At 36.5% G+C, this 23,139-nt stretch overlaps 2 protein-coding genes across 2 annotated transcripts; both read right to left on the bottom strand.

Moving 5' to 3' along the window:
- Positions 1-90: 90 nt before the first annotated feature.
- Positions 91-8,260, bottom strand: oafb (OAF homolog b (Drosophila)). Its single transcript, XM_052093258.1, has 4 exons — positions 7,884-8,260; positions 3,335-3,469; positions 2,617-2,797; positions 91-475 (listed from the first exon to the last, which is right to left on the bottom strand). Exons 1-4 carry the CDS (start codon positions 8,094-8,096, stop codon positions 213-215), a joined length of 792 nt encoding a protein of 263 aa, XP_051949218.1. The 5' UTR covers positions 8,097-8,260; the 3' UTR covers positions 91-212.
- A 5,105-nt stretch (positions 8,261-13,365) lies between these two features.
- On the bottom strand, positions 13,366-22,890 carry pde9ab (phosphodiesterase 9ab). Its single transcript, XM_052106572.1, has 20 exons — positions 22,816-22,890; positions 22,137-22,273; positions 20,378-20,448; positions 20,194-20,271; positions 20,032-20,075; positions 19,648-19,702; positions 19,445-19,515; positions 19,271-19,358; positions 18,825-18,906; positions 18,648-18,722; positions 18,435-18,521; positions 18,216-18,320; positions 18,036-18,118; positions 17,356-17,512; positions 17,021-17,134; positions 16,821-16,925; positions 14,563-14,691; positions 14,378-14,473; positions 14,104-14,173; positions 13,366-14,009 (listed from the first exon to the last, which is right to left on the bottom strand). The coding sequence occupies exons 2-19, from the start codon at positions 22,203-22,205 to the stop codon at positions 14,123-14,125; spliced, it is 1,560 nt and encodes a 519-aa protein (XP_051962532.1). The 5' UTR covers positions 22,206-22,273; positions 22,816-22,890; the 3' UTR covers positions 13,366-14,009; positions 14,104-14,122.
- Between the last annotated feature and the right edge of the window lie 249 nt (positions 22,891-23,139).

Below are 23,139 nucleotides of genomic sequence, written 5' to 3'. Positions count from 1 at the left end.
TTGCATTGCATATAGCGAAGCCAAAATAAAATGTCCAGGAATGTGGACGCGGAGCTGCATGTGGTAAAAATAAAAACCTTGCCAACTTAAGCACATTTTCAGTACCACCGACACTATAGATACACTCTAGATTTGTTTTAGTAACTCGTAAAAATATTGACACAGGAAAACAACATTTTGAGAAAGGAGATTTTTCTTTCTTACAAGTGCTTTTAAGTGTCGTCATCCCAAAGGCACAGCTGTTTATGGGGTGTGTAGAAGTCAAATCGGTAGCTTTTGCTGCAGCTCTTGATGCCACACTTGTACGGGCTGGAACCCTGACCCCGACAGTACTTCAGCTGACAGGGGAACCACTCCAGATTGAACCTGTAACTGCAGGCGCAGGGCTGCCATGGGTCTGCTGGGGAACTGCAGCTCTGCAAGCCAGTCACATCCACACTCTGGGGAAGAACCTCGAATATTGAGCCCTCGACCCCTGTAAAGATAAATTGAGTCAGTGCTAAGGCAAATTATGCAGTTGTAGTCAGAAGCAGGGAAATAGTTAAACCATGTCCTAACCATGCATGATGTGGCAAGTTCTTTTCTGCCCATAAGGTTCCCACACCTTTTAATCATGAATTTCCATGGCTATAGAGCGCATTAGTCTGGTTCTGGAAGTAAAAATCCCATTCATTTATCCCACAGACTAATAGATTTTCAATGATAACTTATAAATCTTTTACCTTATAAAGGTGTGTAAAGCAGTCAATGGAAAGGAGGCGGCGAGAACCGGCTTGGCAATGTAAATAATAGTTTAATTGGTAAACTTAAAAAAGAAGACACCAACACACACGACGGACATGTCCGTAAACTATCTCTCTCTCCCGCACAATCCTCCGCAGTCTGCCTTTATCCCTCTCGGAGGCTTGATTAGCCTCGTGTGTATAATCACGACCCGGCCCCGCCCTCCGCCCTGCCACAAGGTTGTTCACAGTTGATATATGCTTCCGTTGAAGCCATCCATCTGCATTATTTCAACTTCATTGTTTAAAGATCATGTTTGATAGTGAAATTCGTGGTAAACAACTACATTACCCATGGTACAGTAGAGAAATCAGAGAACGATTATGGGTTAAACCACAGTGTTACTTTTATGCTGGCTTTTTGTGCTTTTTTGAGCTTCAAAGTTTTGGACCATGTTGACTTGCATTGTATGGGCCCACAGAGCTGAAATATGCTTCTGAAAATCTTTGTTTGTGTTCAGCAGAAGAAAGGAAGTAATACATATCTCGGATGACATGAGGGTGAGTAAAGTTTTGTAATTTTCGTACAAGCATGTTTGAAGTCTAGGCGCAAGTAGGTTGGTGAAATTGCGCACGCAATACGGTAATGGGCTGAATACAGTGCAATTTAATTCTGAGGTTTTTCTTTAGTTATTGCACCATTGCTTCCAATTATATAGTCTATTCCCTATCAAGCAATGTCAATATAAATAACGACAGCCATAAGAATGTGCTAGTGTCAAGTGTTTCCCCTAGGATGTTTTTCAGCAGTGGTGCAAGCCCACAACACTGGACCACAGTATTAATGAGTGTTGGTCAAAGAATAGATTCTAAAATTGGTGTCAAACTCAATTTCAGCCTGGGTCACATCAGGGTTTATTAATGTCCTCAAAGGGCCCGTTGAAAATGTGGCACCAGCACCTGCTTTGGTAGCACCCATGCAATTACCAATAATTTTAGATGTTATGTGCATTGTAATGCACATTTGACAGTACAGCATTGATTTTGATGTTGGGATGCAGATGTAAATTATGATATTAACAACAGTATCACACTGATTAAACTACAGCCATGTCTTGTCATTTCTGAAGGTAAATATAACAACTTACATTTTCTTACAATCAGAGAGCATTACAAGAGTGCAGATTTTACACAGATGGAAAACTGATAGCTTGGTCCATAATTATGAAAATGCACCATAGATTTAACAATGATATTTGTCATAGTTCATGGTCACCATAGGCAAAACCATGCATGGCTCCTCACAACAATGGTTAGTAACTATGGTCATTTTTGTAATGAAATAACAGCAGTCTAAATACATTTAGAAACATTTTCTGCCATAAATACCATAGTACAGTACAGTTAGTGTTATTGCAGTAAATCCATGGTAAAGTTTTTTCACTTTGTGTGTGCTGTTTAGAATGTGGGAGCTGTTTGCTTTAAACTAGTTTCATCACGAGACATAAGAGTTTTGCAACAGACAATTCTGCACCCCATTCAACGTGTTTCGCAATCCCCGTTGCACATCTCACTGGTTCACAAGTGCAACAGACACTGAGCGATGGTGCCGGTGTGCGTACATTCATAGAAAACAACTGTTTTGAATTTATGAATGCGCAATGTCATATGCACACACTCCTACACATGACCACTTGTGCTTTGCGCTGGCATGAAAACTGCACTCTCATGAAATCTGGATAAGACATCGCATGTTCAGCTTTGCCTAGCCGAGTCCAAAGTGTCAATCAAGTATTTTTTATGTCCAAGATTACTATTTATTTGTTGATGTCTAATGTTTACAGACTTTTTATTGGGAGCTCTGCATTATTTCTTTAATTAGAGACTTTCTGACCTCTGTCCACCCAGTGTTTGACATCTTGCTGCCGTGTGTATATGAGGTCTCGTGCGTCCCTGCACACATTTGATATGTGCGTACTGAGGTGCCAGGAAAGACTCATGTTGATCACTGCGTTCATACTGAGCTGTTCCAATCCACAACTGTCATCTGCACTCCGCACCACATGAGGGTTTTTCTGTTGGATTCACACAATAATCACAGGAAATAGATTTGTACTTTGATATGAACACAACAAAACTTAGAATAGTGACAATAGATGATCAATGGTTCTTGAATACTCATTGTCCTGCTGACAAGATCAACAAAGACATCACTGACATACTTATGTTACATTTTGCACACTGACTCTAATGGTATCGACACAGACAGTATCTGTGGCCTGCTGATGATAACCAAAAAATATTGTCAAAAAATCCATAATTTATAAAAACAAACAAAATCCTGTTTATAGCAATGCACTTACAAGGAAAGTCTAAGTACGGGGGGACTATTAGGTAGATGAACATCTGGTTAATTTCTGTGAGTGGACTTTTCTCTATGTAAATAGTTTCTAGTTTCCTTGCGTGTTAAATTTTACATTGGTTTTCAAGCTTTAGAAAAGTTTTTTAGGTCAAGTTTGGGTCAAACTTTTCACAGACAGTTTGTGAGCATTTTTATTATGCATCTCATGTTACCATGTACTGTGGCTGTACTTTTGAAACAAAGTGAATACCTGTCTGAGTTTGGCCATGGCTTCAGTGGGGATGAGCTCTCCATGATCCAACCAGGAGATGAAGCAGAGGGCCTGATACTGTGTCTGGCCCCTCTCCGGCTCCCCGAGCACCAGTGCACGAAATATCTTCACATGCTGTTTGAAACAAAACCAAATAAAACGTGTGCTTAGATACACAGACATAAGACAAACAGGCATTACAACAATGTTTTTAAGCTATCATTATCAGATTTCACTAGAGTGGGGTGGATGTTTTGCCTTATCATAAACATCAAAAATTTCTCAGGAAATCCAAATTTGCATAGCTGTTTAACCAAACTTTAGAAGAACAGACTTACAGGCACAGAATATACAGTACTGCAAAAAAAAAATAATAATAATAATACAAAAATATATAGTTTTCCACTAAAAGATAGTAAGATATCAAAATAAAATTAGCGAAGAAGAAAAATTTAAAAATGCAAAAAAACAAACCTTCTTTTGCAGAAACATATCTACACACCCTTGCATTATGCATTTAGCAAAGAAGCAAAATTGCAACAACAACAAAAAAACAAGTCATATTGCGATTATTTAAAAAAATATTTGAACTGGCCAGTGATAAACACAAAACTAGTAAGTAATTAATTAAACAAATAAATAAAACAGTGAAACAAATTGAGATTAAAGAAAAACCCCACTGTCCTCTTCATGTTCATATTGTACCCGTCCACTGTACCTGTACCCCACAATTCATAGTCATTATTATTATTTTTTTTGTAATACAATAATATTGTGATGATATAGTATTATATTTATTATCAGTATTATTATACAATAGTTATATATTTCTGAATAAAATCTTAACTTGCACGGGACATTGCTATACGTTCCAGTTAAACCAAACTGTTCTAAACCGCCAAGCTTTTATTTTGACGGATAACAGCAGAAAGAGTTTCTGTGTGTAGCTGAATTCACAACCTCATTTTAATATCTCTTCCTCTGTTCACAAACACCCTGTGCCATGGGGTGTATTATCTGTATATTAACTTGTAGCGGACAAATGTATTTGGAATTGCGCACATTTTAGAAAATTACGCTTTTAGTATAATGCACTCAGCACACATAAGCAAACTGAACCAATCTTACAGCAATCTGTTAATCTGAGCACGAGATGGAGAATACAGTAATAATGCACTCACAAATTAAAGACAAGACAGAGAAGCGCACAAAAACTTGAAGCACGCAGCGCGAGCAGACTATTTATTTATTTAATTAATTCACAGCCCTTTTTGTTTTATTAATAGCAAAAGGTAATTTCATGATTTCGATTTTATTTCAATTAATTCTGCAGCCCTACTTCAGATATATTTAGCTAAGAAGCAAAACTGCAAAAGAAAAAAATATATACATGTCCTTAAGCAAGATACATTTAGCTATGATTAAAAACAAATATCCTTGTTTTCCACAAAATGTATCTACACTTAGCAAAGTAGTAAAATTGTACAAAATCTCAGGACTCATTTTCATAATGTATCTTGGAAATCAATGTATTTTGTCTTGTTCCATTGCCTTTTTTTTCTACTTGTTTTAAGCTAATCCTCATGAAATGTATTATTTTATAATAAAAAAAATGTTGCACTTTTTTTTTTTCAGTTGCCTTAACAGCAGAAATATGTGGAATTATAATCAATGTGAACAAATGAGCTGACTGAGAGGAGGAGGCATCCCAACCCTATCAAACAAATCACCAACAATGAAAAGGAAATAGAGGCCCTCTTAATACTATAAACAGACCAGACCTCCAGAGCACATGAAACTCAAGCATAAACTCTTACCACGTCCCAGAGCATCCGCTAAACTTTTCCCTGACCCACTAACTAACCCACCCACAGCAAAGCAGGCCAACTGCTCCCATATAGACATAACCAAGAATACAGCCTCTCTTTCACTGCAACAATACTGCTTTTATTCACCCCCATTCCAGTAAATGCACTTATGGCATTCAAACTGAATATGGCCACTGTGTATAAGCTCCTGGCATGACAGCTATAACTGATAAAACAGGCTCATTTCCTCCATGATCTGCGAGGACAAACTCTGGTGGCTGTTGTTTGAAAGGACACAGTGAGACGTTAAATCACAGAAAAGATGACATTCCATCGCTAAAAGCCAATGGTTTATTGCGAATACAGAGGAATGTGTGTGTGGTGGACAAGTATGCTGTGAGAACATCAAATTATACTCTATGCCGGAGTGGGAAGTCCCATGGAGAATGTCTTCAGTGACAACAGGGAGCCTGATGGATAAGATTAGTTAAAGTTGGTGCTTTCACACATCTTGAGTGTGTGCTTTCATGTAGAGGTCGACCGATACAAGAGATTATAGATTTTGCAGATTAATCGGCACCGATAACAGATTTCTGGAATTATCGGTTATCTGCAAAAAAAACACACCGATAGTTTTTCTCCGGTGCGTCCAGTGCTGGAGTGGCTGGGAAGGGTCCGCTGTCATTATACAGTATAAGAGTGGCCTCTAGAGGCGAAATAAAAACTATCACTTCAATGATGGCTTGTGGTGTTTGTTTGACACGTGAGACAGCATCTAAAAAAACAGTAATAATGCACGAGATGCAGAATAAACAAAAACAAATGGAAACAAAGACGTTCGCCTAGCAGGTTTACATAGAAAAACAAATTAATGGTTGCAAATGCGTTTGGTGTTAACAGCCCCTTACAGTTCGTGGAGGTCTTTGGCCATTGCGTCTTGTTCTCTTATAAGCGTTTCTCAGATTAAGCAGTGGGTTTGCTACCCTACATACAACTGTACTGAATAAAAAAACAAAGTGGTATTTCACTGTTATTATGAAGCTTGAGTCTGGAGTAGTAGGAACAGGGCAAGTGTAACACCATGTGAACTGTCACTTTTGATGGCACTCTGTGGTTATTTAACCCGGAAACTGGTCAACAACCATTCCAGCAAATGTCATTAAGCACAGACTGATTTCAGCAACAGAACATTTAACCTCCTGCTGTTGTTGTCCATCTGCCTCAAAGTTCAACATGTTGTGCATTCTGAGATGCTATTCTGCTCACTACAATTGTACAGAGCGGTTATCAGAGTTACCGTAGACTTTATGTCAGCTCAAACCAGTCTGGACATTCTCTATTGACCCCTCTCATCAACAAGGCATTACTGTCTGCAGGACTGCCAATTACTGGATGTTTTTTGTTTTTGGCATCATTCGGAGTAAATTCTAGAGACTGTTGTGTGTGAAAATCAAAGGAGATCAGCAGTTACAGAAATACTCAAATCAGCCCATCTGGGAACAACAATCACGCCACGCTCCAAACCACTGAGATCACATATTTCCTCATTCTGATGGATGATGTGAACTTTAACTAAAGCTCCTGACCAGTATCTGCTTGATTGTATGCATTGCAGTGCTGTCACACGATTGGATGATTAGATAACTGCATGAAAAAGTAGGTGTACATGTGTTCCTAATAAAGTGGTGTATAATAAGAGTGTATTTGGAAAGGAAATTCATAAACATATTTGTGCAAGTAGTCTGCCTAACAAAACTGGCTGCAACCCAAGTACTTCAGATTTCTTTGTCCATATTGGTGGAGGACTCTTCATCTGATATGAGCTGTACAGCCAGTTGCATTTGCTCAGTAAATACTTTAATTCCATAAACCTTATAACAGATACAATGCACACCAAGCTTTAGAATTGAGAGATGATGGAGGAACAAGATGAGCTGTGACTCAGTGGATGAGTCAAAACGAAACTTAAAAGTTTGCAAAGTTTGCAAAAACATTCATAATACACTGTCTGAATACCATTATTAGCCATGAATCCTATTCTGTGCCTCTTTCGCTGCTTTGAATACTGACCAATTTTTCCTTAACAAACCACAGCATTTTGATACTTTTTACAGCAATTTCCTCATGAATGGATTTTTGGCTGCATGGCTGTCTGGCAAATGGCAGCTTGATTTCACCCAAATTTCCATGGATGAAGAGGATCAAATTGGATAATAGGACTAGCGACATACATAAAGACATAATGCTGTGTAAACATTTTAATATCGTGATACTTTTTTTTTTGTGACAAATGCACAATAGTAAAAAAACAAATCATAATTTAAAAAGGCAATCTATTGTAAATTGTAAATGAACAAAGAGGGAAAACTGTGGATATGACTCCCTTACAAAAAGTACTGTGGTGGTACCATGATACAGTAGTGGTATAAACTGGTAATACCATCATGATAATTATATGCATGTAGCCTACCATAGTATTTAAATGGTACTCCAAGGGGGGGGGGAAAGAGAAAGAGAAGAGTGGTAGACTAACTTTTTGGTGGTTTTTCAATGGCGCGTGCACAATTTTCTAAAGGCATTTTATATGCACTCTTAAAAGAGACTAAACTGATTGGCCACAGTGTTTTCTTATCACAGCGATGCAATTATATTGGGATGTTGTGACAGATTGAAGCGCTGCATCGAGGCTTTCAAAGTGGATGATTTATACTACAATTGAATTATGTTGCATTTCTACTCACACGTTTAAAATCAGCCAGGAATGTGATGAGAGTCCCGTCTCCCTGCTTGAACTCCAATGTTATGATGTCCTTTTCACTATCCGCTTTTAGAACCTCCTCCGTTATTTGACCATCACTGAGACGAAGAAGAACCCTCAACTCTGAGCAAACACTTACCGATGATGATAACAGCACAAACAACACAAACGCCGGCAAAGTCGCTCGCGCGTACATTACAAAAGTCTCATTTAACACAACAGTGGGACATATCGTATCAGTGGTAATTCGGGAAACTCAGGCTAATTATACACGGATAGTTTCGTTTTTTGAAAGCCTACAATGTGAGCAGATTTATTTCTGTTCGTAAAACTACAAATTAACTCTTAAAGCTCCTCGGCTGCCCGTCACTTCCTCAGAACTTGAGTGATTTGTCTTCGAGTGCCTCGGGTTCCAGCCCCGCACAGGGGGCCACTTCTTAAAGACACAGTCTCAGCTTTCAAGCCTTTCTTCAAGCCTATTCATTTAAAACCTCTTGCTGGGATGACAATAGCCGAGGAGTCTCTGGGATCAGGATAGTTTCCAATGTATAGTGAGAGCTCAAAATGTTTGTCCAAGTATTGCTATGTGGCTGTCAGGCACAAATGCAAACGAATAGATTAGGTAAATTATATACTCAAAATTAACCCAAAACGCCAATACAAAACATTTTTAAAAGTGAGGGGGAGCCTCAAGTTATAATTGCGTAGCAGCAGGCTGCCCCCCAACACCACTTGTAGCCCCCATCTTCTGAACTGTTGACAAAGAACGGAATTTAAAAATATTGGGGGAAACATGACGCCTATCTGGACTAAACTGCACCCTGATACATGCGCTACTCAAGTGGATTTGCAAATCTACACATTCCACACCTTCACATTTGTTCTAGTGTTGATGAGTGATAGGCCATGTTAGTGAATATCATATATTTAATTTGGGCTTCTCACATTTGATCTGGGAAAAAGATGGAGCCTCTCTCTGCTAGCTAATGTTCAATATTTGGGGTTGATTCAAACTTAGTTCACCCAAATATTTTAATTCTCTCATGCCATACCAGATGTGTATGTCTTCTTTCTACTGCAGAACTCAATCAAAGATTTTAGAAGAATATTTCAGCTCTGTTGATACAATCCATACAATGTAAGTCTTCAAGTCAAGTCATTTTTATTTGTATAGCATTTTTCACAACACACATCATTTAAAAGCAGCTTTACAGAAAATTATGCTTTAACAGAAAAAGCTATAATATTATACTGTTTATGAGTCATAATAGTGCGGTATACTAATAAAAATAAAAACATGATTGTAAATTGCACTTTAAAATAAATAATAACAAATATTTACATCTATATTTAGACCCCAAGTGAGCAAGCTTAAGGTGATTGAGACAAGGAACACAAAACTCCACAAGGCACGAGGCTCGTTTACACAGACAAAGTGGTAACGGTCAGCTAAATAGCAGCCATGATCAGATGATAAGAGAAAGTAATTTGTAATTTTAATAAGTGCATTTAATATGTACTACGATGGAGCCTAAATCCTGACTGAAATTCTTCATATGTAATTTTTTTTGTTTGTAAAAATGAGCATAGTTGGAAGGACACTACCTTTTCTAGTATTTTCAACATAAATGGAAGATTTGAGATCAGTCTATAATTAGCCAACTCTCCAGGATCAAGCTGTAGCTTCTTGATAACAGTTTAATAACTGCTCTTACATTTTCTTGGGACATGGCGTAAGGATAATAATGAGTTAATAATTTTAAGAAGAGGTTCTGAGATTACTGGAAACACCTCTTTTAATAGCTTGGTCGGTGATGAATCTAGCATACGTGTTGTTGATTTTGATGTTTTGATCATTTGTTTAGCTCTTCCTGTCCTATGACATCGAAGGATTGAAGTTGCTCGTGGGGAATTATATGAGACACTGTTTTCTGAGGAGCTATAGCAGACTGCAAATTGGAATTGTATAATTCCAATTTTATTTCTGATCATTTCAATTTTATCTGTAAAAAAAAAATCTTAAAATAATTTCTGTGCTCTGTTTTCCAAGCTGCTCTCTTGAGAACATGAGTGTGATCATTGTATCATGGTGCTGGGATTTCCTCTTTAATTTTCTTTAATTGAAGGGGGGGCGACGCTATCAAGAGTGCTAGAGAAGAATGTATCTATATTTTCTGTGATTACATCAAGTTCTTTAAAAATCAATGGTTAACTGTGTTTTTAAGACAAATCTGGAAGGTTATTAATGAAGCTTTCTTTTGTGGGCAAAATAATATTTATCTACCCGATCGATAATGTGGTGTAGACTGAGTGATCTTTGATAAGCGCAGCATACAAAAGAGACATCTGAGACATCTGAGATGTCATCACTCTGCAGCAAAATTGCTGTATTATCCACATCAAGTCCATGTGACAGAATTAAATCTAGCATATGATTATGATGATGAGTAGATCCTGTCACATTTTATCTGACCCCAACAGAGTTGAGAAAATCGATAAATGCTAATAACAGTGAATCATTTTCTTTATCTATGTGAATGTTGAAGTCACCAATGAGTAAAGCTCTATCTACAGTAGATACTACATCTGACAGAAAATCAGCAAATTGTCTAAGGAAATCAGAATGTTAGTAGATGAGATGAAGACTAGTTTTATCAGTACCCTAATAAAAGCAGTTTTATATTCTATGGAGCAGGTCGCCTTAATGGAGGCTGCCATGTTGAGATCATGTGATCTGCTCAGTACTGCTCATTTTACGATTATTGTCAGAACTGTTATTTTCACAAAATAAATGAATCATGGCTGACATGTCACATACGTGTCTCTAGGTATAGTACAAAACGACCAGCCATTTCGATCAGTGCAACAGAAATAAATATTTACTGAGAGCACAATCAGTATTCAGTTGCTGATTGTCACGTTCCTGTGTTGTCTGCCCCGTGTTTTCCGTTTCACCCTTCACGGATCATATTCCATGTCATGTTTTCCTTGTTGTCCGCCCCGAGTCTCACTGTCCTTGTTGAAAACTACAATTCCCACAATTTCCGGCTTCCCTCACTGCCTGCACTCATCATTGTTCTCACCTGTGTCTCGTTTTGTCTTCATTGTGTCTGTTTATTTAAACCCTGTTGTTTTCCCTTTCCTTTGTCAATCGTTACCGTTTTCATGTTCATTGTTAATGCTCACCCTGATGCTCATCCGTGCCCTTTGTGGATGTTTTTCAACCTGAGTTCTCCTGATGTTATTTTGTGTTTGAGTTTGACTTTTTCCCATCGTGGACTTTTCGTTTGTTCCTGTGTTTGTTTATTTTGTTTGTTTAAGCTTGTTAATAAAACCCGCATTTGGATCCAAACCTCCCGACTGCCTTCTCCTGCTTCCCACACAATCATAACACTGATAATCTGGGTGAAAAAAATGAAAAAGCAAATGTAAAAAAAATTAAAAGCACATTTTAATGTGAAACAAAAATTAAAATATTCCACGATTATTAACCTATTGCAAAAGTTATTTTTGTGATGTTTAGATTACAATTATATCCATATTTTTTTAAGTTTTGCTGAAAGACAGTTTTAGTGAGCATTACAAACTCACATAAGCTCACATAGTTAGCATTACCTATCTAAATACGTCACATCATGAAAGAATGGCCTGAGCTGTGAAAAACACGATCTGGCATGCAAATAGCTCCCACTGAGCCACTTATGGACTGTGACCTCAGCAGGTTCAGAGAGACATTTACCCTCATAATAACCTCATGTATTCATTTAGTTCCCTAGACTTTCTGGAGTCGCTATAAATGAGGTTCCCCTCAGAGCAGAGACCTTAGCTGCTGATAGGGCATTCAGACAAGTGGTTGAGATTGACAGACAATGGCATGTGTTAGGAATCACCGGCACAAAAGAAAGTTGTGCTTATAATGATGTATATCTATCCAAACTTTCTGTCTAATACATTTATTTTATTTTTAGACCTATAGTTAATACTGTCTTAAAACTGGATATTTTTCTAAATGTTGTAGTTTTCTAATGTTTTCTAAAAGTCCCCCCTTTCTATATAAACAAAACAGAATGGTGCTTTATTAGCTGTGTCTGTGACGAAGACATACATTATCACACAGTTGTGAGGACACAGACCAGACCATATTATGGCATTAGAAAATGGTAATTTTTACAAGTGAAAAACGTTAGATTGCTTCCTCCGCTGGCCAATTGCAGGAAGCATTAAAGCCTTATGAATCCTGTGAATGATGTCCGGTTCAAGCTGTGTAGTAACTGTCACATACAGATCCAATGAAGAAAAGAGAGAAGCACTCATGTCTCACTCACCTACAGTGGAAATCCAGCACTCAAAAACATGTGTCTCCAACACATCCGACACAGCAAAAATGAACACCCAGCAGCCTAGGGTCAACAGATGTAGAAAGGAAGTCCCGTCTTAAATGTAAAAGAGCTAATCACATTTTAGATACAGACATCACCTGTCAATCAACTCAACAACACACATGTGCATTAGCTATACAAGCAGAGTTTTATAGAGTAATCTGAGGTACAAAAGCACAATTTATGATACCAGGTGTGACAGATGTTACTGCTGATTTGAAATATATTCTTTGATTGTAATCTAGACCAACTAATTTGGAGATTTCAGTGTTCCTCCATTCAAGTAGATAGGAGCTGCAATTTCATGACTGGAAATAGCCTCCCAAGAGCATCCCGAAGATGACCGACAGTGGACTGACTTTAAATAAGCTCAGATTTTCTATTTAAATGTTGTTGTTTCTACTTAATAATTTTTATTGAATTGACTTAGATTTAGGTAATACAATTACACAGTTTAAATAATGAAGAATATAACTGATTTCAGGTAAATCATCAAATAAACTTATTTCTCCACTGAAATGCATAGACACATGTCCTTCATTTGCACAAGTACAAGAAAAACTGAGATGGTGTTAACAGGGTCCAACTTGATCAAAAGGGACACAGATGGTGACATTACATGAAACATGAAGCAATTGGACAAACAAGTGAACACAATAAAACCACACTGGTATACATTAAGATGAGGGTCAACAATATTAAAAAGGTCGATTTTAACTGAAAGATTTATATGTGTTCTCAGGACAAGGGTGTTTTAGTATTAAATTAGGCAATAACACTGATATATATCAGTGGGCAATAACCTTTTTTTTTTTAATTTTATATTCTCATCCAAATATTTTTTTTTTATGGGTTTAAAAGCGGTTAACTCTCACATTCTTCTCCAACTATCATACATAACAACATCATCTTTAAATTATTTAAAGATTATAGTATTTGTTATTGATAATTACTTATCTTTCCTAGCATTTGTCCCACATAGGCTTAGGGTCCAGCTTCATGATAGTCTGCACATATATATATGTATATATATATATATATATATATATATATATATATATATATATATATATATATGTGTGTGTGTGTGTGTGTGTGTGTGTGTGTGTGTGTATATATATATTTGATTTGGCACAAGTTCTACACTGGATGCCCTTCCTCACACAACCCTCAGTGGCTGGGGGACACTCACTCACACACGGGACAATTTTAGAATCACCAATTCACTTAACCTGCATATTTTTGGACTTGTGGAAAGCACCTGGGGGAATCCCACACAAACACAGGGAGAACATGCAATCTCAGAAAGGCCCTAGTTGAGCCAGGACTCGAACCCAGGACCTTCTTGCTGTGAGGCGACAGTGCTAACCCACATTTAATACAATAAAATCAATTCCTGCAAATCTCACTCAATACTAAGTTAAAAACAATAAAAAAATAATGCCACTGACCAAAGCCTTTGACCAAAAAATAAATTAATAAAATAAAATATGATGGCCAAGCACTCCATTTCAATGCCGCAAACATATCTGTGACGAACAATTAGACCAGCAAAAGAAACAGTCTGTTATCTTGACTCCTCTCCTTACTACTGGTGTTCTCCTCTTCTGGACGATCGTCACGTACACCGAAGGGGTCCAAAACTCTCCTTCAAAATAGGGTGCTTGGAGAGCGCAAACAGTTCTGGTCCTCAGTTTCAGGAGACTGGGGGCTGAATCAGCCTGGGATACCTAAAGGAGGAGAACAGGATGATGAAAATGAGGTAGGCCTACTCAATGGACTCATAAGAATAGTACTTGAGGAGATGAATTGAGCAATTCATACCATAAACGGAACATGTTGTCTAATTCTTCTTTCCACCTAAAGACAGGCTCTCTGTTTTCTTCTTGTGTACCTGAGGACAAACATCAGATTAACCCAAGGTACAAAATAATAAAAGGCAGAAAAGTATTTGAGTTGATTTGCATTCTTGATACATGAAGTACAGTATATCATGATCGCAGTCGACATAGTTCATATATACAATTACTTATTCACTTTTAATGTTAGTTGCATGTGTAAAGCCCCATGACGTGCTATGAATGGTAAGGCTGATTACCTCTGACAAGGCATCATCCATCTGCTTTAGCTCTTCATAATGATCACGAGAGTCCCTCAAAGGCTGAACCATGATCTCCTCGATCTGAGGAAAGAGCTGAACATAGACAAGGGTCTTGATGTTTGATTGCATATTCCAACTCCAAATAAAATACACAAACCGGTCTGTATTACAGGAATCTATACCTTCATGACAGTCTCAAACATGGGGATGAGGATGAACTTAATGAAACCAATCTGCGCCGTTGGTTTGGTGACTTTGTCACGATCCATAAACGGAGCCACAGGAAGACCTTCTGACTTTTCTTGATCACTCTGCCATTTGAAACCAGCAGTCAAAATACGATTAACATTATATTACATTATTCATGCACATACATCTCCATCTTCAAAGTTCTTACTAAATCTGTCATCATTTACTTACACTCATGTCAGTCAGAATGCCAAGCTCTAAAAATCTGCGAAAAGTACCATAACAGTAGTCCATATAACTTGCCTTCTGAAATCATATGTTAGCGATTTGAATATGCATAAAAAAACAAAACATAGCATTTACATTTTATAACAAAATTCCATCATATTGAACTGAGTAATCTTTAACAAAAATCTATTTTATTTATTTAATTTAGCAATTTAATTCAATTAGATGGAATTTAGTTTTTCAAATGTGTAAATCTTAAAAATAGGCTCAAATAATAAAAGAATCAATGACGTTTGGCATCAATAGCTACATTTACATGTACAAAAATACTCTGATTATTGCAATAATCAGAGTATAATAATAATTAGATAAAGTTTACATGATTTGGGCAAACCACTTCATGCAACCTGCAAGATTAATGAATAATTATTACAAAAAACATCTTGTTGCAAATATGTATCTTTAAATACTTGCCATAAGGACAGTTAGTCTGTTTATTAGTCTTATATTAATAATAATAATAATATTAGTCTTTTTGAACGATTTATTCCAAGAACCATTTTTTAAGTCATTTTAAACTACACTGTTTGTCCTCTGTCTGTTTTTGATACATGTGGACAGATGATTTTCTTTATTTGATACTTTGCCTAAATGATATTATCCTTGGAATTAATTAATTTTAATCAGCCAAGAAGTCATATACATATATGCACATAAATGTAATAATTTATCTATACTTTCATGTCATCAATGTACTTGATAATTCCCAAAACATATGCAGGAATATTAAGTATTTATTTTTATATAATGTTCAGTGACTATGTTTTGCCTCTCATGATACCTACATAAGTGCTAGCATTAGTTATGGTTATGATAAAAAAAAAAAAATCTTAAATAGTACTGTTCACACAGTTTTAGGGTTTGAGTGTTTTCTCCGTCAGGCCAAAAACATTGAGATATTTAGTCTTCGTTGTAATTGATTTTATTTCATTAATCAAATTGTTATTCCTTCTACAAACCATCTGATTTATTGAAGTTATTTCTATCTGCTGGATCACTTTGAATCAGTTTCGAATCGTTCATAAGAGTCATTTGGTTGTGAATAGTAATAAACGTGCTGGATGTTGTTGTGTTCTGGCCATGAGGACAAGCTCATTTGAAAGATGTGTTTCCTTGCCATTATTCTGCGGTATATGTTATTTCTATCTCACCAAAATTCACCTCAGAATGCAACCAGACATTCACAACGCTGGAAAATATGTATTTATTTTGCAGGGGGACTGTAGATTCTGCAGCAGGTGACCACCACTGCTGGAAAACCGAGAAGTGTGTGCAGCTTCTTCTGTTTCGTGATGTTTTCGAACATATCCTTAAGCGTAACATCATCTGTCTGCAGCACTGGCGCAAGCGCACTTTGGTCAGAGTGGAAGAAATGCGATTAAAGCAAATACATGCTTGTATAAAGTGATTAAGAGAGGAGTACTCCATTTATATTACTGCGATTATCATTACTCTGATTATTTTCATAGTCGTAATATAATAATTGCATTATTCTGTTTATATGAGCTACAGTATATTCACAGTTTTGCATTAATCACACTGTAATCGCATTATGAATGTGCACGTAAACGTAGCCAATGATGTCAGACCTGCACACACAAACGTGAATGAGATTTGAGTGCTACAGCGGAAGATTATTAATGAATAACAGTTACATTTTGGTATTTTTTTTCAATCAAACCTATTGCATGGCTTGAAAAGACTTTCAATACAGCGCACAAACCATATGGACTACTTTTAGAGTGCGTTTTGTCATTTCTGGAGCGTGACAATCCCTGGTCACCATTCACACTCATTGTATAGTAAAGAGCAGAATCAACAACAAGCTAAAGTTCTCTTTTTGTGTTCCACAGAAGATTGTTCGCCATATGGATTTTGAACAGCATTTTTGGGTGAATCGTCCCTTTAACCCATACATTTTCAGTGCACTAGCATAAAATGAATTATTTCACTCTGGACATACCTGCATAAAGTACTCCTCCAGTAGACAGTCCACCCATGGCTCTGCCACATCAGTAGGTCTGACCTCATTGGAGATGTCACAACACTTGATCAAGACCATCTTCAGCTGCAAAAAGACACAGAATTGTGTGTAAAGTAAAGAGCCTGCATTTAAAACAGTAATAGTTGTTAAACCAGAGGAAAAAGCTAGGAAACGCATACACATTTGACATGCTCCTCATTGGTAAAGTCAAAGTTGTCCACTCTCTGTTTGAAGGAGTCCAGTATCTCTCCATGTCTGGTCATATCCGTCGCCAAAATAAGAGTAATAATTGCCTAAAGGAGACACAAAAATATTTCTATGCTTTTTATGGATCTTGTTTCATACAACTGTCCAAAATATTAGGGTTTGTTAAAATTCCTAACCCAAAGCACGAGCAATTGTAATAGTGACGCTTGCCTAAGCAACCACCGCTACCAAAAATGAAATCTTCTGTAAGACCTGTGGAAACCACTTTGCACAAACATCAGGTGGATGGGTGGGGTCTGAGGTATACCTGTCGTATCTGTTTGAAGGTGTCAGGCTCTATGTTGGTGAATATGTTGCACTCGGGCATTGAGAGGATCTGGAAGGCCACAGCACAATGATGGTTCTCCAGTGGAGAGATGTCATTATAGCGCACTGCCAGGTCAGTGCGAGCATTAATCTGGTACCTGATTGTTGAATGACAGGAAGCGGAAGACTTTTCTCAGATACAGATACAGTGATTGGACAGTACAAACAATGTTTTAAAATGCACTTACAGCAGTCCCAATAGTATTTAGACACAAATGTATGAATCTCATTGCATTAAATTACAATATATGTACATTATAAACAAATGATGCTAAACTTAACATCACCTTTTTAAACATTTTTGCAGTTCCGTTTATGAACATGTCGAACAAACAAAAAGTGTCTAAATACTTGTCTTAATTTTATATCTAATATTAAGCATTTCTAACCTAACAAACGTGTTATTGTGAAAGTTTTAGCTTGAAAAAAATATGCTTGTTTTATCTAAAATAAATGCCACTTAATTTGATTTTTTGTTATTTAAAGTTAAACTTTTTAAAGTGTGTCCAAACACTTTTTAGGGCCATTGTATATTCAACTAGCCAATGGCAAAACAATGTGATATAACATTAAGTGTTATAAGTGGTGATCTCAGAAAGGGGTTATATGTCAGTGACATACGTGTTGTTGTATCCCGGGTGATCGAGGTCATGACACACTGCTGCGGTCATCAGAACACACATGTCTGTCACAGTCAGCCTCTCCTAGAGAACAAAAGCAAATCACATGTTAATCTGTCAAATACACACAAGAGCACACTGTCTACAACACTTAACAATAAATGTTTCACCATGACCTCACCTGAAGGTTACACAAATGGACCATTCCGTACATCATCTGGCTTACACAAAAGCAATGGCGGAAGTTGTGGAAAGGGTTGTTGCGATAATTTTCTTGAATTCCCAGCTATTGATTAGCAAATGACGCAATAGATCAGTTTTGAAATACTTCAGAGATTTATTTTTCAAAAATCCACTATCCACTGTAGATCAAGTATTTTCCAGGGAAAGGTCATCTTACCAGCCATCTTTTGAGAGTTATGGGGTTAATGTTGAACTCCTTAACCAGTCCAAGGTCATGATACATGTACTCCAAACAGCTAAGCATCTGTAAACAACATTAAATCCATACACAAGCTATATAACATGATATGACCTTTATAGCTGATATGTCAACTAGTGTACTGATAACCATAACCTATCTTAACAGAAGTATTATTGTAAGATGACAAACCTCATTGTGTTCCCAATGCCAAACATCAAAGGTGGGCTTTTTCAGAGCCTCTATAGTTTGCTGAGAAAGTGTGTACTGCACGTATACATGTGAGAATGACAAACCCAGCATTAATTAATGGTTTAATTTGACTTTGTATATTTAAAACAAAAGTAAAACCAATATTTATTTTTGTACTTTTGGGTAGCTTGGAACATCTCGTCTGGGAGACTGATTTTTTTCATCATCAGTAAAGTTGTATTTGCAGTTGCAGTTCACTCTGTTTATAAAATATACCAACATTAAAAGAGGGCATATAGACGATGTCAATATTATTCAACAAAACACAAAATCAAATGATTACTAATGTGTGTATAAATGTAAAAAAAAAAAAAAAAAAACACTTTGTTCAATGATAGAATAATGAGAGGCCAGGATTGTATTCAGTAAAATAAAAATAAAATAAAATTAATAAAATAAAATTACACTTTTAAGGACAAAAGGTGATGCCAGGATTTTTGTTTATGAAATAAAATAAAATAAAATATAATTTTAACCTTTAATTAAAAAAAATCGAATAATTTTTATATTTGCTACAAAGCAAAAAAATGATTTGTTTTAAAGGACCAGTGTGATGTTAATACCTCACTCTTGCTCTAGAAGTAATTTCATCACTTAGTTTCTTCAGATCATTCTTACACTTCTCAATCTCCACAACTTTCAGCCCCTCTACTGTTTTAATACAATGATTCAGACTGTTAGCTCACAACAACATCAAGCAGCAGTCAAAGCATGCATCATATATTAGCCCCACTCACATTCCACTCTCCTCTCCAGCATGGCCATTCTCGTGGTCACCTCCATCTTCAGCCCATTAATCCCGAAGGCCCTGAAACACAGGTCACATTCATTAACATGCACACACAATGTAATACGAGCATCCACACACTGATCTAAATCACAGCTTTTGTATTTTCAAGAAATGCACACTCATTGTGACAGGATATGACACTTGTCTCACCTGCTGAATTGCTCAGCCACTTGTGACAGAACGTTATGAAACATGTCTTCCTTCTCTTTTGAGGGGAAGAAAAGGTGTTTATTGATACAGTACAATGCTTTCCATTGCTGTATTTTCTATCTATTTAATTTTTTTTTTTTTGTGGACATGGCACACAAAAATGAAATTTATTTACAGTTTTCTTTTGAAATAGCGCTTTTGAGGACCATAAAAGCAGTCCATATGACTTGTGTGCTATATTGTAAATCTTCTGAAGCCATACGATTTTTATAAAACATAAGAACGAAATCAGGGTGAGTAAATGATAACAGAATTTTCATTTTTGGGTGAACTATTCCTTTATGCAATTCAAATTTGTTGAGTACAAACTCTTTCCATACATACCTCCTCCTTGGCTTGTGCAATGGGGCACAACCTTATACAAGTTGCTAGATATAATGACAATGAAGGTAGTGCAATTACTGCTTCTGGATTATTCTTTAATAATTACAACTAAACTAGAACAAAATTTTTTTTTAGTCATTGTAATTATGTAAAAATCCTTACTTTGGAGTGTTTGTAGGCATGGTAGGGTCGATAGATATCAATGCTCCTTCCATGTCAACCAAAAGTATGGCAGTGTTTCTAGAGATAAGAGCACAACACATTGGAGTCATAAGGGGCAAAATAATTTAAAATCAGATTAAGGTATAATTTAATAATCTAAATTTATATATGAGAAGATGCTGACCTGGCAATACTGGATGATGAACAAAGAAGTTCTCTGATGTCACATGGGCTACAGTGTCGACTGAAAATGACCTGAAACCATCAGAAGTCTCAAAGTATTATATAATAATGCATAACAAAAATTTTATATTAAAAGATATTTACATAAATGAGATGGCAAAAAATAAGAAATATCAAATCATCCTTTAAAAAATGAAGAGCGCATTATCCTCAGAGACTTACCTTGCTAGGAAACACCAGTGAGGAGATTACTGAGGCATAATACTGGCATAAAAAGAAACAGATCTCACCCACAATCAAATCACTCCTGAAGATATGGATTGAAATACTGTAGTCTTATGGATTACATTTATGCTGCCTTTATGTGCTTTTTGGAGCTTCACAATTTTGGTCACCATTCACTTGCATTGTATAGACTTACTGAGAGCTGAGATATTCTTCTAAAAATTGTTGTTTGTGTTCAGCAGATGAAGGAAATTCATACACATCTGGGATAACATGAGATTGAGTAAATTATGAGAGAATTAAAATTTTGGGGCGAACTATCACCTTAAGTGGAAAGATGTGGATTTGCCCTTAGCACTTGTCACATGTACTTGTTTGTGTCAAAGGCACCTGACACACACAATGGCTCTCAATGTATTTTTAACACAAGTAGTTATCCTTAAAAAGGTACATGTTGACCTTTGTGAAGGGAAGTGACCACCCTTTTGATGTGGTTAATCTCCTGGTTTCAGTTACAGCCCCTATACAAGTTTCATAGACCACACTAGAACGGTTTGTCCACATTTTACAGCAGTGGCCTTGAAAAGTACTTGGACATTAAATATGCATGAATGCCATTGCATTAGATAACAAAATATCAAACTAAGTAGCATCTATAAATAAATGATATCAGAGCTTTTCTCAGATTTAACTTAACTTCTCTGAGCCACTTTTGCAATTACTTTTAATCAGCTGGTCCCAAGTTGATTTTGAGAGGCTGTATGAAGTCAGTTCTCCTCAAGTTTACTCAGGTGTCCTAACAGGTGTAGTTCGTCACATGAACTATGGGCATGTCAATGTTCATCAACCAGAAAGTGTCCAAATGCTTTATTAAATTAATTTTAAACAGTATATACATTGTTTTAGTACTCTAAACCTAACAAATTTCTTTTAGTGAACACGTTTTCTTGACGTGTCCTTGTGCTATCTTTCTTTAAAATAAATGACACTTGGTTTGATATATTTTTTTCTGATGCAATGACATTCATTCATATATTTTAAAATGTATCTTAAAGGGATAGTTCACCCAAAAGTGAAAATTCTCTCATCATTTACTCACCCTCATGTCATTCCAGATGTGTGACTTCTTCTGCAGAACACAACATACATTCAAAGTGAAGATTTATAGTGAAAAAGGTATTAAACGTCGATCTGTTTCTCAGTCACTTCAGAAGACATGGATTAATCCACTGGAGTCTTATGGATTACTTTTATGCTGCCTTTATGTGATTTCTTTATGATTCAAAGTTCTGGCCACCTTTAATTTGCATTGTATGGACTTACAGAACTGAAATATTCTTCTAAAAATCTTCATTTGTGTTCTGCAGAAGAAAGTCATACATCTGGGATGGCATGAGGGTGAGTAAATGATGAGAGAATTCTTCAACATATCAGCAATTAGAATGCATGTTGTTTTGGTACAACATCACCTAACCTTCCTGTTACCTGTATACAGCCTTTAAACAGCCTTTTAGCTTTGTAATTTTGGGACTCACCTTTTGAACCTTTCCATCTGCTTCCAGATAAAGAGTTTTAGGGGCATGAGATGATGGGCTGGACCCCATGATGACTTCTGATTTTGATGCTGATACTCAGTCTATAGCTACTTCATTCTCTGGACCAGCAAAGAGCACTTTAAAAAGACAACAATTATACAAACTTATACAATGGGGTGAACACATTGAATCTTTTTATTATTATTTAAACCTGAAAATGAACAGACAGTATTAGGATTTTGACACATTTAAAAAATATTTCAGATTCTGCACTATATATGACATTAACCATGTTGACTCATTGTTTCCATTGAATCACACAAGATGCTCTTTGAAACATTCACAACTCATGCTGGATAACATGGATCATCAGGTTTTACACAAACTTGTGCAGCTCGATTGCATGCTGTTAATAAAACTCTTCTTTTCACTCAATTTGTAATTATATGTTTCATATTAAAATATAAAACAGAAGCATTTTCACTAGTGTTCTCAAATGTTTTAAGCCCCATTGAATATTTTGCTTATAGTCACATAGGACAAACCATATGCAAGAGCTGATTGTATTACATTAACTTGTACGACTTATGGAGCAAATGATCCATGGCACTTTAACAGACAATTATATGTAGAACAATAATTGATATAGACAACACAAAAATAAAAACTGTTGGAGTACCTGAGCATGTGCCATTCGTGTCTGTTCACTCAGAGCTGCTGCTGGAGTCACTGTGCTGCTCTTTAAGTAGGAATTACTCATCCCCTGCTCTCCAGCGTTGCCAAGGAACTGTTACAGCAGACAGTTGAATGTGCATTTGATGTCATCTACTGCTTGTCCATTATAACGCTGTTCCTTGACAAGACACTTAGAATAACTATCCAAACTTACTTATATGAGCTTACTTCTACAATTCTCCCAGGGGTCATAGTTGAAGCGTTGCAGTTATAGTGATTATATTCATAATGTATTCAAATACAGGACCTTTTGGGTCCAAAAGTCAGA

The sequence above is a fragment of the Xyrauchen texanus genome, chromosome 3 (genome assembly GCF_025860055.1).
Source record: "Xyrauchen texanus isolate HMW12.3.18 chromosome 3, RBS_HiC_50CHRs, whole genome shotgun sequence".
NCBI lineage: Eukaryota > Metazoa > Chordata > Actinopteri > Cypriniformes > Catostomidae > Xyrauchen > Xyrauchen texanus.
This window is presented reverse-complemented; position numbering and strand designations above follow the sequence as displayed.